This window comes from Gavia stellata, chromosome 7 (genome assembly GCF_030936135.1).
Source record: "Gavia stellata isolate bGavSte3 chromosome 7, bGavSte3.hap2, whole genome shotgun sequence".
Lineage (NCBI taxonomy): Eukaryota > Metazoa > Chordata > Aves > Gaviiformes > Gaviidae > Gavia > Gavia stellata.
The window spans coordinates 30,043,040-30,061,635 of record NC_082600.1 but is presented as its reverse complement, the minus strand read 5'-3'; the positions used below and the strand labels follow the sequence as shown (position 1 = coordinate 30,061,635).

At 37.0% G+C, this 18,596-nt stretch overlaps 1 protein-coding gene across 5 annotated transcripts in view; it reads left to right on the top strand.

The window, feature by feature from the left end:
• Window positions 1–18,596, top strand: part of NPAS3 (neuronal PAS domain protein 3) — a 606,658-nt gene that overhangs the window by 548,672 nt on the left and 39,390 nt on the right. For all 5 annotated transcript variants that reach the window (XM_059819747.1, XM_059819748.1, XM_059819746.1 and 2 more), the window contains one exon: window positions 353–471. In XM_059819747.1, the coding sequence (XP_059675730.1) occupies window positions 353–471 (119 nt within the window). The remainder of the gene's footprint in view (window positions 1–352; window positions 472–18,596) is intronic.

Below are 18,596 nucleotides of genomic sequence, written 5' to 3'. Positions count from 1 at the left end.
ACTTTCCCTTTCACAAAATACTGAAGAACTCCACAGGTTTTAAAATAATGCCACGCCCTAACAAAATAACTCCAGTTGTAACAAAATTGTGCAAGAAAGAGTTAATGAGACAAATCTCTGTTAAAAATTCTATGGGAAAATAGCTTGAAAATGAGACTTACTCACTATACATATATTTTTCAAATTTTTTTTGCTAAGTAAACATTTTCTAAACGAGGTAAATTGATTACAACACTCTTAGCACCCATCAGTCATTTATTTTTAGTGAGTTCAAGGATTGCACCTGAAAAATAGCTTAGAGGGGATGTATAAAATCTAAATTATGTTTATATGTATTTTTTCTATTCCCTAGTGGAATCTACAAGCCCCAGTTTACTAACCACTGACAACACTCTAGAGCGCTCTTTTTTCATCCGAATGAAATCTACACTGACCAAGCGAGGAGTGCACATCAAATCGTCAGGATACAAGGTAAGGGTTGCACTGTAGCATGAAATATTGACATCTTTAAATTATGTTCATTCATGTTCCAGGGACACATTAATAGACAGAGAAATGAGCTATTTCACATTTGCATATGTTTCATTCCTTTTGTTAAAGAATCGTTAATACAGTATTTCCAGCCTGAGGTTTGGCTTTGGTACTACACCTCCATTAAATTGATCATTATTACAATAAACATTGACAATAACAGCATGATAGCCTGCGAAAGAGCAACGCTTTCAGAGTAAAACTATTTTACCAAAGGTCAGTTACAGTAACATCACTTTTTCCATAGTGGAAAATTACTACTCATTTTGTTAGACTGTTAGTTGTCTTTGGGTTATGTTTTTGCCAGAGAGGTAGGATTTCTTCATGCAGACAGTATGCTAGAGCTACTTAATTTCGCTGCTGTTCTGGCTGAAGGAAACAACCAGCCACAACGAGTACTTTTCCACCATTTTTCTTTCATTGTCTGTCCGAGGGGCATCTGCTGCTGGGGATCATATTTGCCGGATTTCAGACTCTTTTAAGATATGAAAGTCTCTTGTTCCTTATCAGCAGTAATCTCATTTTTCTTCAGTCATATATCGCTCATAGTGCCTGTAGCTATCAGTGGCTTTGCAGTATACTAAAACTAGAAGGAATAGCACATTTTTAACATTGTCAACTTGTGGAATGAAATATGTCATCCATTCAGTATTATACAAGATAAAAGAGAGGTGCAAGAAAGTCAGTCGGAGAATGTGTCTGTATTTAAAGAAGTTGCTTGTCAATGTTCATTTAAAAACTTTCAGAAGCATTTTTTTTCAGTTTTCAGAGGAAGATTTAGAGGAGCTTTGAAGAAAAATTTCCCAGCTCACTTTTCCAAAAAAACTCTCTGTGAATATAGCATTGAGGTAGTCTACCTGAGCAGTAAAAATCTGGTAGAAATGTCTTCTTTGCAAGCAAATGACTGGGAGTCCTTCTGTTGGATGTTTCTGGGTCAAGATAATTAAAGTAGTTGCTAATGGAAGTTTAGGTCCAAATCAGTGGTTTCTTAAGACATCACAAGTTTTGATCTGTGTACTGCTTAATTGTCAACACCTGGAAGAATGCACTCAGTACTTGTTCGCGCTGACCGGTTTACAAGTCTCAGAAGGTATCAGGACTGTCAGTCTCAGGAAGAGGAAGGCAAATGAATGAATGAATGGGCAGGTCATTGAAGTTATACTAATTTTCATGATGAGGCATGGTCCATCCAAGCTAGGCCAAAGTTAGATCAGCAGAGAATTTGTTTTGGTAGATATTTTTGCTGCAATAGTAATGGGAAAAAATAGAGAATTCGTCTGTGGATTTTGTAGTCTGACATTTTTTGCCAGATGTAGGTGAGAACAAAAGGAAGACATGTGAGTGACTTTGTCGTTCTCTCTTCTTGGACTCCTGACAATCTAATGTTAGTCCAGCACCAGAATAGGACAAATCTAGAATGGGCTGGCTTCACAAGTTGGGTTTTTTACTCATTACAATGTAATTTTTGAAATTCACAGTAGACCCTTTACTCAAAAGAAGGACCCAGTAATGTCTACCATATAAATAGAATTTCATTTCTATTTTGGACCTGCTGATGCCTCATGGAAACACTGAAGACCATAACTGAGATGTCACAGTTAGAGCAGAATGAATCTTGAAAGATCAGATGTATTTTCTAGCCAGCTTTTCCTAGACACAAAGAATGGATAAAAAGAAAAATTATGATAGTCACCAAAACTGTCAGTAAATAAAACATTTTGTTTTTTCCAAATTTTTCCATGAGGCATCAGCAAGTCAGCATGAGTAAAATTGCATAAACAGTGTGCTAGTCCTAGGCAGGTGTAAATACAGAGGCGTAGTTCCTCTGCTTTTTGATGTTTTCGAGGATTTTGTAACTGACAATGTTAGGCTGAATTCAGCTGTGTCCAGCCTTATGAATTGTACTTTGACAGTTTTTCAAAAGCACAGTTATTGGCACTCTATGTTCTATGGAAGGATAATTATCCACAGCCTCAGTGAGCCCCAGAAAAATTGTGTATTCATTTTAGAAGAGTTGGATCACGTGAATGTCTTTTTAACGAAGTGTTAAGGACTGCTTTGTTTAAGCATCATTCTCAGTTGGTGTATTAGACAAGCATAATAAAACTCAACTGCTATAGTGAATGTCATTCATACTTTTAGGGATATTACCAATTTATTCATTGATTTCTAAAAGTCCAGTGCCAGAACAAGCTTAAGGCTTCTTAAATTTGTTCAGGTATATGTTTTATTAAAATTAAGAAAGATCCATGAGCCTTATGGATATACAGTTATAAGAAACTATCAAAGGGAAGAATAGTTACATAATATTGACAAAACTCATGGGAATAGCTGGCTAAGTTCTGTGTCAGGGGTCCCTGGAAGCCCTCCACCACTTTCTCAGGAAACACTATGCCAGCTGGGGTCATGTGCAGCAGAGTTCCTGCAGGAAATCCTGGTGGAGCAGGCTGACTCACGAGCCACTGTCTCACACCTTCAGAATACAACAGAGCACTGAATTTTCCCTCTGCAAAAAGCAAGGGCTCCTAGCTAACAGCTTCCCTTGAGCTCTTGTGTCATTGTGGGTGGGTAGCCCTCCTGAATCAGCATACAAACATTCATCAGGAGCAGTGTGCTGGGAACTCCGTATCTTATGTGAGTCAGGTTTTAGCTCTTCAAAGGTACTCAGCTCCCCATGGATTCAGCCCTCCAGTAGTGACAAAATTTTTCATCTTTGTGAAGTGGTTGTGTCTTGTTCCAAACTCTTACTGAGCTCAGAACAACATCTCCATATTTTTCCTGCTTTGTGGACTGCTGATGAATGGTTTCTTTAGATAGCAAATGATTGAGCCTGTCCACAAGATGCTTAGCCAATTTTCAGAATGAGTGATCCCTGCCTTAGGAAAATCACATAAAATTGAAAACAGTCAGAGAATGAGATTGATTAATCATTTGGCTTGATCTAGTCAGGACTAATTTTCTGTCAAAAGAAATCTTGGAACAAAACCCACACTGATAGACTTACACATACGTAAACCTCAAAGAGACCCTGTTCCAGACCATTCTGACATGAGATGAACTGTGTTTGTAGTCCCTTTCTGGACTGATTTAATTAGTCCTGAATTATACCTAAAGATAGAGGTAATAGCTTTTTTCCCATGAATGATATTACCTTGAAAGTCTGAAATGGGAAGGTGGTTACATGATTAATCCTACCTCTCTCCTTCCCTTTCACTGTTTTCCAGCACGCTCCTTGAATCTGATTTCCCTATTCATAATATTCTTAGGCTCAGAGCTTGTAGGAAAAGAGTTTACATACAGTGCTAGGGAACTATTCAGTTTTCAGTGAGTAAATCTACAATCTTAAAAAAAAAAAAGTCAAATAAAATGTAGTCAGATGATAAAAAACATTGAAAACAAATTAAAAGAAAAAAATTATAATTCAATTCACTGCAAAATTCAGAATGTATTACCATTACAGCTGTTGTTTAAGATACATCATGTAGAGACTTACTCTTTTTCTCTGCTGAAAATGTATCACATCTTCCTTTTTTCATTTTATTTTATTTTCATTTTTTTATCAATAAAAGATAGCTTTGTATTTCATTTGGATTTTTCTTGTCTCCATTTTATCTCCTTTTCCATTTGTTTTCCTCTATTTGAGGGTCACAATTCTGTCCACTCAACAGTTATCCCACCTTCAATGTTTCTATTGTTCTACTTTCTCAGACTTGTCAAAGCTACTTTTAACTGAAAACTACTTTGTTCAAGTCCAGTGATACATTTCCTGCTACCCTTTAGTATCCTATACTGTTTTGTCACATTTACTTTCATGTCAGATTGCACTAGGATTTTCTTTGTTCAAACCTTTAGGGCTTGATACATGAACAAAGCATGATTAATGGGATAAAGAAGTAGTCAAAGTATTGAACATCATCAGCCAGTAGTTGCCAGTAGTTCCCAGTTCATCAGCTCATCAGATGTGTTAGTATATATCCATTCATATTCCTTTACTGTTTTCTGGAGTAGCCCTCTCATGATAAGCTGGTACAGAGGTGGATAAGCAAACATGAGATGATTCCCTTGTACTTTTACTGTCACTGTGGCAGTCTCTGAATTTGGTATAACCAGTATCTGTTGCCTCTCCATCTCCCAAGAAGCCAGCAATCAACCTTCTTGGCGATCCATCAGCAGAGTTAAGGGCATCTTAAAAATCCTTCAGGCTGTACCTTCCTACTTGAAGTGGTACTTTCTATCTGCTGTGCTACGTAGATGCCTGCTTTGGCCCATTCAGTGTCAACAAGAAATAGTCTCCATGTCATTAAAACATCAAAGTCATTGAGGTCACAAGACAATGAGTCTACTGCAGACTCTTCAGTGACTGGAAGTAAATATAGCAGCTATCATGCGCTGAGCAAAATCTTACTTACAACCTTAGACTTCTGAGTCTGTGTTATTGAGAAAATAAATATTTGCTAGGTTACTCAGATACTTCTGACTTGAAGTGAGGCCTTGGTGTCTTTGAAAAGTGCCTTGGGATTATGGAAAAGCACATACATAGTCTTTGGAGAAGAATGAAATGGACTTTGTTTCAGCTATTTGTATATGACTTTCAGGAGTTTGGAAGTCCTTTAATATGGCACAGAAGTGTTAGCACTGGATACAAGTGTAAGCTCTACATTGCTGCTTTACAGAATCACAGCTTTTATCAATGCCAAGAGCAGGTATTCACACCTGTTTTTCTCTCTGGTCTTCTTCATGTGCAAGAGAATTTTGGAAAGTAAGCAAGCTTAAACAAACTGACCAAATTGCAATGAAGGGAGCAAGGTTATCTTCATTATTTATTAAATCACAGAAGACTGTTAAATGTAGCAGCATAATCTGAAGTACCAGTGGACATACTGCATAAAAATAAATAAATTGCTATATAAAAATTTGGTTTAGCAAGTTTAGTTTAGAAATCTTGATGTTTTGTTGCGCATCTAATGTCTGCATTTCAGTAATGGAGGATTCAAATTTGGTTAGCTATGCCTCACACAGCAGTTGCCTTATATCAAAATATTTTAAATAATATTTAAAACTCCATAAAAGTGTTTTCACAAATTAGTCTTTGTAGTCTACATGAACTCATCTTTTTTTTTTTTTTTTGTGCAATGGTATCTTCCTACCAACTGTTTAAACATTTTCTGAGACTGTCCTCTCAGATTTTCCATTTTAAATCATAAAGTTAGAATTCTTTGAATGCCAGTTTTGAAGATGGAAATCTAAATTTCTTGTTGAAATTTTATGTCCGTCACAGTGCTATTATCAGCCTTATTCACACTATTCCTGCCTTTATTCACAATTTAAAATCAATATTTTTTATTATTTCTTTTTTTAGAAGAACTTGAAGAGCTGGGCAAGATTTGTAAATCTCAGTTGTGCACTTTAAGTTAGTGCAGTTTTTGCCAGATTTTAGATTCATTAATCTGAGAGGGCAAGAAAGCCAAAAACTCTGTTAGAGAGACAAAATTATGCCATTGCACTTGCCTTGTGATACCATTCTCTTGATTCGATCCAAAATTGATATTATTGTTTCCCATCTAAGTGAAAGATTCACCTGAAATTCAGAAACAAGATGTCCCTATTCCAAAATCACTTTAAGGACCCAGTATATCATGGGCTTGTTCAGAACACAGCAGAAGACCACCTTCCATTTCAGGGGAATAGGAAGGAAGAAGAAAGAGAAGGCAGCTGGTTTTTTGCATAATAGTCTAATTATTAGTACATTTGTCAGATGTGGGCTATGTTAGAGTCAGATTTAATTCCCTCCTCAGCCTGAGGGAATTCACATACCCTGCTTTCCAGCTTGGCCTAAATTCTTTTCTCCTCTTCTAATATTTCCCCCCCTTGAAATCTTTTCTGTCAAGCATTTTACTCTGTCCCAGAAAGGTATCCTGACCTTTCTCTGTAGAAAGAAAGAAAACTGCAGAATTTAGTATTTCATCACATGGCTACTGCCACACCTCCTTAATTGAGTGAAGAAGGAAGAAGAAACCAACATCAGGATGCGTTATGTGAAGAGTTTTCTAAATGTCAGCACATGCATTCCCCAGACTTTTCAGCACTAGGAAGACTTAAAGGTAATTTGTCAGAGAGAAAGAAGTGATCGAGAATTCACCCATGTAAATCGATGACCTTTTAGTCAAAAGGAAGTCTCTTAGGTAGTAAAGATGCAGCATTACTTATAAAAGAACAAAATACTAATGGGCCAATCTAAGTCTTATGAAGTATCTACTTGTAGATATAAAGACACGGTTCAAGAAAAGATGGTCTGCAACAGGATTAAGAAGACTAGAGTTCATTTTATGCTTTGCTATAGAGCTGTGAGATTCTATTAGGAGAGCTGTCTGGAAAAGCTTGGTTCATACTCAGCATCTAAATACCTTAACCAATTTTTTAAAAGTGTTCAGCAGCTACTAACTCCACCTTCTCAAAAAACATTTTCAGGGCTGAGCATCATTTATAGCACTACCATTTGGAGACATGAATATATGTTAGGCATTCATTATTGCAATAACACTAATGAAACTAACCAGTTAGTATTATATAAAAGGCCTTTTCAAGAGCAGTCATCTTTAAAAGAACAATTCAAGCTTTGATCATTCCTCATGATCACTGCAGCTGTAGTATTCCTGACACCTGTATCAGGACGTGTTACTCCTCAAATATTGCCTTAAATGTTTGTATGGCTTCAGAGTTGTGATTTTGTTGCGGTGTGTTCCAAACTGTGTGAATGGGAAATCTCAAATGGGATTCTGAAAGGGAAGAAAACATAAAATCGAGCAAACACAGATTACTTTCTGGGAGATGTTCTATTTTCATAAATTCTGTTATCAAAGAATAGGTGATATAAAAAGATAATATTATCACCAAATTAGCAGCAATTGCCTTTGATTCTGGTCTTTAGGCAGCATAATTCTGAAGCTACCTTTCTTAAAAGTCAGTGGATATAACAGTGAAAGAAAACTATGAGAGCAAGATCTAGTCTGATACCTAATAAAATATGTAAAATGGACAGAGATCAGCTCCAAGCCAAATCTGGTATTCTTTCAAGAATGAAGTTTTATTGAGTCGTAGAGATACAAAATGTTGGTTGCGCTTTCATAAGTAGCGCTAATTATCTGTGTGAACTACTAGTGCAGTGTGAAACCCATTGCAGTGTTAATAAACAGACATCAATGAGTGGGATGAGAACAATGAGATTTCACCAGAGTGGGAACCAGAAAATACCTCCTATTACACGTTGGGAGAAAGGTATCGTGCTCCCAGGTGGGAATGCCTACTGAAAAAGAGAAGTCGACTGTCCACCGAGTTTTCTAAAGTTATCCACCAATGTTGTCTGCCACTGCTTATTGTTACTGATTGGGAATATGCCTTATGTAGGAGCAAAGAAAACCACACAGTGCTCTGTGAAGAATCACCAGCCAGAATTTGCTGTAGGACAGGCACATGCTGTTGCCAACATCCCTGCTCCACTTGGCTGTTTTGTAACTGCTGCCAGTAGATATTTTGGCCCACCTCCTTTTCATAATGTAAATATTGTATTAGATGTGCACATGCAGACGCTAATAGCTTTTTTAATTATCTCTACCGCTTCCAACAGTTCAAAGTTTTTGTCCAAAGTATGCTTAGAAAAGACAATAAGCTCATACACTGAAAAAATGTATCTAATATTAAGCTAATGTAGATGAGTACATCTTCCTGCTCTTCAGCAGATACTTGCAGAAGCAGTATCATCTTTCCACTGGTAAAATTTTATTGAGTGTGAAACAGTCAATGAAATTCAGAACTAAGATGAAACTGAATAGAAGGTTCTTAAACTTGCATTTCAGTGAATTTTGCATTTCAGTGAATTTTGCATGTAAGAAAATTTGTTTCTCATTATGTTTCTCATTGTTGCACATTGTCTTCATCTGGTAACATGAGATCAATAGCAGTTGAATAGAAAATATAAGTCTTGAATTGATAGTCATATGGGTATAATCCTGACATCTTATGCAAACACATATCTGTATTTAGCTTTTGTAAAACTGTGATGGGTTAACTAGAGGGAGAAGGCCATAGTTTTGCAAGAGAGTGTTTTTCAGTGTTGTCTCTGCAAGTAAATATTTTCTTGAAGAATTGCCTGAAAATTCTAAACAAAAATATCTTCTAGGAATAAAGTTGTTCCACAAATGTGGAACCTACACTTAGACGTTACTTTCATTACACTGTGATCTGTCACAGGCTGTATTAGTGGGCAAGTAGAAGTTCCTTTTGAATGTATCATTCATGTGTAAGTAACACAGACACCAGGAAAAAGCATAGGTTTTGCACTCAAGGAGGTAAAGCTGTGGGTTATCACCTGCCTCCAAATTCACTCCACAAAGGAAAAGCCACCATGCATGTTCCCTTGAATAGCTAAGGTTGTACAGCACACAAGTTGTATCTCATTAATAATTTTTTACAATCACATGTTCTTTGAAATTTAAAAAACAGTAGAGAAAATCTTTTACAAACAGCTGGAAATATTTAAAAAACTATTTAAATATTGTCATTATGAATTACTTTCCTGTAATTTTGTCTTCATCATTAATTCTTGTATTCAATACATGCTGAAATGTTAGCTGCCCACAGTTCATAAGGATCAGGCTGTTTCTTTGTCCTGTTAAAGCTGAATCCTTTTAAAAGTTCTTTTTTTTCCTGCTCCCTCCTCTTCGTATCTTCTTAGTGATATAACAACTGCATTAATTTATTTGCATTGTGCAACAATGAGATAAATACTGAATTATGATTTCACCTCATCATGAGCGTGGAAAAGCATCTTTACTTCTCATTTATTTTTTAACCCATAATTCCCACATGGCTTTCAAACTTTCTTTTACTTTTTGTGCAGGTTCTTACCTGCGCAAAGCATTATCCTTTATTGGCTTTTTCCTGTTGCTTATAATGTCATTTATATTAATGATTGTACTTTTTTTGCAACCCTCCTCTGAGGCTGGAAAGTGCTGACATACCAAGAGATCAAGTAACTTGCCAAAGATAACAATGGCTGTTTGTGTCAGAGCCAACTGTCATCGCATGCGGTACTTCATCCTCAGCCTTTCTTCTAGTGCATGAATATTGTCAAATCATCTCTGTGTTCCAGCATGCCACACTTCTTTTTCTCAGGCTGGTACTTCCTTTGTTTTGGTGGTTGCCCTGAACAGGTAAAAGAAGATGCCAAATAAAAAAGTATTCAGATCAGATAGTATGAAGTTTGGCAGAATCTTCACAGAAGAGCTACTCCAAAATCCTTTTCCTCAGAAAGAAAAAGACGCAGTGTACCAGCAGAAAACCACAATTTTCCTGCCCCTTGGATTTAGCCCAGGGAGCTCCCTGAGGCTGCTGTTCCTGCCACCTTGTTGTGGGAGAAGAGCAGGGCTGGTGGCATCCACTTCCTGGGCTGGCAGCTGGTTTGGCTCCTTGCAAACTTCGCCTTTCTTATTTCAAAACAAACAAACTTTATAGAGCGACTTTTTTTTTTTCAATTTGATTAGTATTTTTTCATATCCACCATAGATTTCTCCACCCTAAAGTCCTCCAAGCTTTATCAACTAGTGTGAAGCAACACATGTAATAAGCACATGTAAAAATGGTAGAGAATCATTATGCGCTGTAGCTCTTTATGTTTGGAACAATGTGAAAGTATTAGTAAATCAAAATGCCCCATTTGCTCATGCAGCTAGTACCACTTTGCAGCTGCTCTTCACTGATTTTCTACATGAATAGGTGGTTGCATAAGGTTCAAGGCCCATCATTTACTCAAAAGCTAAATTTTTTAGTATAATTTGCTGTCATATGAAGCAAGGTTCCTCTGTACCCACTCATCTGACAGAATGGGAGAACAAAGGCACAGAGCTTTTCAGTGATGTGTCCATCACCAGTATGCCATATATGAAGCCAGTAGTCGAACAAGGACCATCACATGAGGCTTTCATTCCCTGTAGCTGTTGACTTAACCTGGTGCAATGACTTCTGGATAGTGATCTATCATAACTATAGTTTAAGCATGCCTCTTGATTTGTCTGTTTAATGCACTGATACTAGCTGAAGAATGGTGTTTGGTTGAGCCCACCTGCTTTACCCTATGGAGAAGGCATAATATAGATGTTTGGTGGGAAGAGTTTCAGCTTCCCCTTTTTACAGCATCACTAGGAAGCCATCATTCTAATAATAATATTAATTCCCATTTGACATCATGGAAATAAAAAGAAATCACTGCTGACATCAAAAATGGGGTGATATTTCAGCAGTATTATTTCACTGAAGATAAAATGGAAGTCTTTATTACTCCCAGTGCTTTTAAAGAAAGCTGAGCAAGGCTTATACTGACCCTGGAGCTTATATACCTTAGTGCATCTATAACCAGTATGAAATAAGAAATTTTAATTGTTACTGCTATATTTTTTGGCTGTGTCTCCTTAGAACCAAGAATTTTATGCCTGCTTAAAGGAAAATAATCAGTATCTGAGAATAAGCTTGGGAGAGCACAATTATCTTAATTTTCTCCATTATTTAAAATTCATGCAAAAGATCCCAAACAAATTAAAACACGAAGTGTATTACAAGAAGTGGTAATTTTCTTACAAACTTCATATTGGAGCCTTTGCTGGGAATCCGTACAGAATGCATAAAGAGGTCTGAGCTCTGAAGAGGTTACACTGAATAGGGTTACAAATTTTATTTCACTTTTTATGGATAGGTATTTTATTCTCTCTGAACTTCTTGTGCACATTGCTGTGTGAATTGCTTGCCATTAAAAGGACACAGCCAAGGTCTGTAAACAATATGTTTTCCTCTTTTGTTTGTGATAGCACATTAGAAGGTCCGATTCCCTTTTCCTTTGTATAGACATATTCAGTTATAATTGTAGTCTTTTTATGTTTTTCCGTCCTAAACCAAACAATATAGCACATCAGTGACTCCATCCAAATATACTTGGAAAAGAGTGTATCTGCCTAAGTTTGGCAATATTTCCTACATTTGAGATCTATTCTTGTTCTGCTGATATTCTTTCTTTTTTTAAATTTAGGGGACATATGAAGAGTAATATAGACTGCAAACAATTAGAGCAACAGGATGCAAGTTCAGCGCCTTTAAAATTGACAGTATTGCTCTAATTAAAAGTTCAAGAAACATGAATTCTTCCCATGTCTTCACTTTACAGAATTGGTCACATACTTGCAAGTAGTGTCTCCTCTGTATAACAAGAAGAGCTTGATCAAAGTGTTCCATAGCCCTTTCACAATCAAACATAAGAAACGTTTGCAATTAAATATGTGGTGGGATCGTCACGTTATTTTGTTCCAGGCAAATATGTTTATAACAGAGCAGTTACAGCTCATCTGCTGTTGAGTTACTGGTCCTCAGTTATTCTCAGAAATAAGATCTGAACTCTTACAGGCGTGCAAATATTTAGTAGTTACAAGCCTTTAAAAAAATCAAAATTAGTAGTTACCAGTTACAGTGAAATGTTTAAATCTGAAATGAACTTTGCACTTTCAATGTAAACAGGTCTCATTCTATGTACAAATACTTTGGGCATTTTCCCCAAGAATTTTTGCATGCATGAACTGAATGCTTAATTTTATTTCATGTGAACTCAATGAGCCCTTTCACTTTTGACATATTTTGGAAGGCCCAGGCATGTTTTTTCTCTGAAATATTGGATAACATTTCTCTTCTTGAAAATCATTACCTTATTAGCCTTTTCATTCATTTCTCCCTGCTCAAGTGCTCAGAAATGTATATTTTTTTTCCTAACTAATCAACTGCTTTCAGTTCTTGTGATCCTTCACATTGTTGTATCATTACAAAGACTATGTTGGTTAGGTAAGTCCACCACTAGACCTAGCACTGTGTTTAAGAGACACCTAAATGCAAAGCCATGTTTTAATTAGCTCACAGGGTGTCACTGAACCCAATCTGGCTCTCCCATAGTCACATGCCCAGGGTTAGGAATGGGGCACCGGACACAGGAAGCAAGGAGCTGATTCACAATACACAAACATGTATTATGGGTTGTTTTCAGTCACTTTATAGTCATATGCATTCATAAATTTTGATATGGCTGTAAGATGCAGACTTTCATGGTACAAAACTCACAGAAGAGCTTTAGATCAATGGAGCAGCCACAGATGAAGTTTATGTTGACAATTTATCAGTTCTTCTCCGTCAAGGAAAATTGTTTTTTAGTGCCTGCCTATTAGGAATCACATGCATATTATGAAATTGAGTTTTGGGGAGGACAGTCTGCCATCTGTCTTTTCTGTATTTTTTTCACAATGCATCATGCTAAAGTTAAAACTTTCTGTGCTTCAAAATGGTGTAAAATATGACATGTCTATAACAGAGACACTTGGAAAGAAAAATAGACTAAGTAGAAATGTAAATCTTTATAAACTTTATAAACAGGCAACTACTTAATGTTTTAGTTTCAAGTGCCCTCCACATTTTCTACACACCATACTGCCCACCATGTGCTCTTACTCTAGATGTCAGGGTTGCTAAACTGATAACTAATTAATATATATCTCAAGGAGTATGAGAATGCTTTCTTCATAAACTCTTTCTGGTTCAGGGCCTTTTTTTTTTTGTGAAATGGAACTGCAAATGCCTGATGTGGAGGATGAAAAAGATGTGTTCAGTTTCTTTTCTGTGTTCTGATATGCTAAGATTTTATCAATAATATTGTTTTCCTGTAAAAATATCTGCCTCAGAGAAAATCTGCTGTGTAGCTGTCAGGATTACACCTCAGAATATGCCTGTGATGATTCCGTTAAATTGATAAAAACAGAACACTCTGCTATGTAGAAGGATTGCTGAAAAGAATATTCCGAGGTCCTTTCATGTGTAACAGCACTTGTATGGCAGTACATTTATTGTGCTATAAATTCCATCACTGATTTTGGCCATTTCAAATTGATTCTGCAGTAACTGTAAGTAATGAACCTTACAGACAGAGCCAAGGAGAAAAAAAAAAAAACAAGCCAATAAACTTGTGGCTGTAGGAGTACAAATTGTAGAGTTCATTTAGCCTCAGTTTTTATCAGATCATGCAGCCAATACCCCACAAAGCCAGAAAATATATCCAACAAAGTGCACAGTGCCATAGCCCCAGCTTGCTTTCAATTTAGCAGCTATACCAGACAGTCGATTATTCAAAACACATGTTTGTACAAAGTGTCCTGTGGATTTCACCTGAGATTTAAGGAAGGTGCTCAGCATAAGTAGATGACAAAACAGGAGAAATTATAATAGAAGTGGCTTAAACAGGATAATGAGCCAAATCCTGAGCTGTTTTACATGGTCTAAGCAATACCAGGCATCACTGGATTTCATAGGGATGTAGACTGATGTGCAGTAGGCTACTAATGACTCACCAGGTCAAAATATATAAACGTTTCCAAAATTTACATATGTTCCTAGCCTGTTTCCCTTTCTTTATTGAAAAGTTCTACCAGGTTAACAAGTATGATATGATATCTTTTCTCCAGGTATCTTTAACGATCTCATAGATTTTAACAGAGAATTTATGTGCTTGCTAAATATTTCCATAGGATGGTTTTAAAACTCATCAGAAAGATACTCTCCTAAGGCTTTTCACATTATTTTTGTAGAATTCTATTACATTCTATAGGACCCCACTGATCTTGATTTGTTAAATATTTTACACATTTCTCACAATCTTATCAGCAGATGCCAAGATCATTTAGAGTCTTGTTTTGCAGATAGACAATGGATCTAGTCCCACTAAATCAGTAGGCTGGTCATGTGATTAAAGCATATATGAATGTACATATATGTCTACCCTTAGTAGTTATATGAAGAGCTAACTTCAGATTTTAACTCAAATGCTGAAAAGACCAAAGTTTTCTTCTACATAGTTTTCCCAACATTGCAGGAGAGAGAAACAAGGCAGTGTTTTATTCTCTGTGCAAAAATAAATAAATGTCTGGGTTGCGTTCCTACAACCCCTGCAGCACTTCCATGCATCACAGCTTGCACAGTCATGTGTCTTGCAGTCTTCATTGAGTGCTGAATTCATTCTGTGTATCTTCTTGTACCTAACTCTGCAGATTTATCTGAAACTCTGTATTGTCTGTGAGAGATATTAAATCCTCATTTTGAGATCAAAATGCTTGGGTTCATTCTAGCCTTATATAGGCCACAGAGAAACAAATTGCCTAAGGCATATTCCTTGCCTCTCTCTATAAAAACATCTGTTTTGTCAGTTTGTCCAGTTTACAGCAGCAACCTGAGTGACACACAGAGGAGAAAAGACACAGAGACTGAGGCTTTCAGTTAAACACCAAATATGGTGAAAGTCATAATAAAATAATGAGAGTTGGGAACACTGGTTTTTTCTCTCACTCTCTGCTGTTCTGTGTTGCAATGAGGAACACAGTGAGCGAGCCTGAAGGCTTGTGAATAGCCCCTGGTAACCAAGAGCAAAGAAACCTTGCTCATTATCTCTACTCCCCTTCTGAATAAACATTTCAGCCATCGTAAATGAGTGTGACGTGAAGGGCAAATGAATGGCTCTCATTCCAGATGAGGAACACTTGACAGCAGAGCAAGGTTGTTGTGAAGTTAGAGATCCTGTGACCACTGGATGGTGGAGCAAGCTTACCATTTATTTCAATAGGACCTGAGATGCATCATACTCTTAAAGAAGAGACTCCCAGCCTTGCAGAGGATCAGTTCTAGGTGTTCAAACTGACTTTTGGTTAGGACTGCAGCGAGTGAAAGGCAGAGCTGTCCTAAATTTTTCTTGTTATTTTATTAAATTACATAGAAAAACTTTGTCAAATATAGGGAAAGGTTCAGTGTGGATTGACAGATGGCATACAACTGTATCTCATTTATAAATATGATTGATGTGGAGGTAATTTCTTGGTAACCTGTTTTTAAAAAAAAAAATGTATTCTAGGTGGTGGGTTAGTAAAAGAAAATTAATCTCTGCATGTTATACTCACCAACTTTTGAATTAATTGCATGGGTATAATAATCAATTAACAAATGTAAAGCGAACAACAGAAAATCAGTGAATTAAAAATTACTAAATTGATTCCAAGTGCAGATAAAGCAAGAGGCTGCCATAATTCTTCAGTGTAGATTCAAGAACACGAATCTTGTCTCATCAGTTCTTGCTCCCCATTTATCCACAGCTGGCATTTAAAACAATGCTGGTTTATTATGATTTTTACAAATAAATTGCTATCTATAATCTAGCTTGCTACATTAAGTGGATTATAGAAACAAATCATAAATAGTAGTCCATTTGTAGCTGTCAAGGAGAAGGTCAGAGCTTTGCAAAGACCATCCATCTTCAAGTGGAATTAAAGTTTTTTCTTCAAAGAGAAATCACATACCTTGTTTGGGTGGACTTCAGGTAGTAATGACAGTACAGTATCTTGAAATACCCACAAAAACCCCCCTCTCCACAAAATTAACTTGATTGTGGGTCACAAATCTTTTGCAAAATTGGTGTGATTTGACATGAAACAGATCTCATAAATGAATATTTCTGGGCAAATTTGATTTGATTGAAAGTATATATTTATATTTTCACACTCTTCAAAATTTTCAGGAGAGACTTAGGATGGCACTGGAAGCTTACACATCACATGTCTATGGAAAGGAGATCGAGCCTGAGATCCAAACATTTATGACCTATTGCTATCACTGCCACTGAACACCCAGTTTGTACGTCTGTATTAATTTATCAGTATTATTTCATTGCATTTCATAGAATTGTGCAAAATAAGTCTGTATGCTCATTCTCATTTTTTGCAGAAACTCATACAGATTATTTGTTTCAGGAAGGACATGTCCTAGTAGACACGTTCCTTTCATATACATCAATTTACAGTGCTTAGTGTAAACAGTAGGCAACACCTTCCTTGTGTCTTAGCACAAGGGAGCTTATAACCTAGAACACTTCTACTGAAACTAAAGTAAAAATAGAATTGGTAGACGTCTGAGTAAATACAATATGTCAAGGCAAAGTCAAAGATTTTTGCAGAGTTTTCTCAGGAAACTGGCAAACATGTCTACAGGCAATTTCTATTTGATACAGAGTAGCTGCATTTCCAGCATGGGAACCCACATGGTCCCTGATCAAAAAGTCTGAAAGAAATTAAGCTGCCAGTGGAGGTGGAGGATCCTCTCATGGACAAGTAAGTGCTTTAAAAAACAAAAGACAAGAATGGTGAGTTTTCTCAATTTAAGTGGTCACTGCTGCTTTTTCACAGAGATTGCTGTTTGTGCGGTCTTTGGTGCTCAACATATTTGTAAATTAAATGGAAACCAAGGTGAACAGGAAAATTACAATGCTTATCGGATTGTAAAAATGTAAGTCTAATGTGAACAGTAGCACAAGAACTTCATGATTCTATGTGAAGGGGTGATAAAAGAGCAGATAAAATTCAGTTCAGGTAAATGTAAAGTAATACACCCGGGAAAAAACAATCCTGGCTGTATGTATAAAATGAAGAGCTCTGAACCTGCTGTTACTGCTCAGAGGAGGTACCTTGGAGTTGTAATGGGCAGTTTATGAAAGGAACAGCTCAGTGCTCAGTAGTGGTCAGAAAGCAAACAGAGTGCTAAGAAATTATTAAGAAAGAAATGAAAAATGAAACAGAAAATGTCATTATACCACTGTATAAATCAATGCTTTTCCTTTATCTTGAACACTTGTGCACTTGTTATCCAACCTCATCTCAAAATAAAGATAGTAGAACAGCGAAAATGTGACATTGATCAACAGTGTGGAACAGCTGAAATATACCTAGGAGATTCAGCTTGGAAGAAACATGACTCTGAAGGGACATAGTAGAAAACATCAGTGTATAGAGAAGGTGAATGGGGTATAATTCTCTGCAGTGTCTCAATACACAGGGTGGGGAACAAAATTAAAGTAGTAAATGGTAAATTCAGAACCAGCAAAAGGAGGTACTTAGTGATTCCAGAGTTCAACAGTGAAACTACTAAACAACATGCCTTTACCTCAGGAAGGCCTGGGAGAATACACAAGGGTAATGTCATTAGAGCTTGCCTAGTGTGATGCTCTCCCGTAGTCAGCCTGAGTGACACATTGAGGATGCTGACCTAGACAGGCCTTTTGTTTGACCTGCTACAGCTGCACTTAAGGACACACAGTTGCTTTTCTGGAAGGGCTGTCGTGGTGTGCCCTAGCCTTCTCATACAGCCAGGGTCTCTGTAAAGCCACTTTAGGGCTTGGGGCTTGCAGTTTGAATACCAGCTACTTTCTTTATCAGGACCTTGTGAGACCTATTTAAAACTGTTCAAATATAATGCTGAGCACATTCAGAGAACTACTGAGGCTAGATGTTCGCAGACATGCCAGAAGACTCTGGCCTCCCATCCTATGATCACTCCTTTTCACCATCTGGATATGGAGGCATTACTAGCCACCTGCAGCAGCTTTTCTGAAATTCACAGTTGTATTTTTCATAAAACCAGCTCATATACTTTGCTGTATGTTTTCCCCTTCTAAATTGAAAATCTGTAGTTTAGATTCATATGTGTCATTGATGGGAGAAAGGTGAAAGCATATTAATAACTATGGGAAACTAAGCTTTTTTGCCCACCTATGCCTTTGCTTTTGTAACAGTTGTGGCGTTCTGCAGGAAAGCTCACACATTCTGTTGTCCAAGATCGTCCAGTACAACTTCTGTGTTTGTATACAGCCAGGGAGATGGGGCCGTGCTAGGGGAAACCATGCAAGCATTAAAATGAAATGGTTGCTCCTCTGTGTAAGAGCCTGGACCAGACACCATTAGCACAAGCAGAGGAACCTTGGTATTAATGAAATTCAAATAGTAGTTCTCAGCCTTTTTATTAGTGTGCCCTTGCACACTAATAAAAAAAGTGTGCCCTCTTGCTATGAGAAAAACTCATATCTTTCCACCCATTTAGCCACAAAATGAGGAATCGTGAACATTACTTTTCTTGACTAACTTCATAATTAATTCTGGGGTTGGAACCCCAGGTGGAGA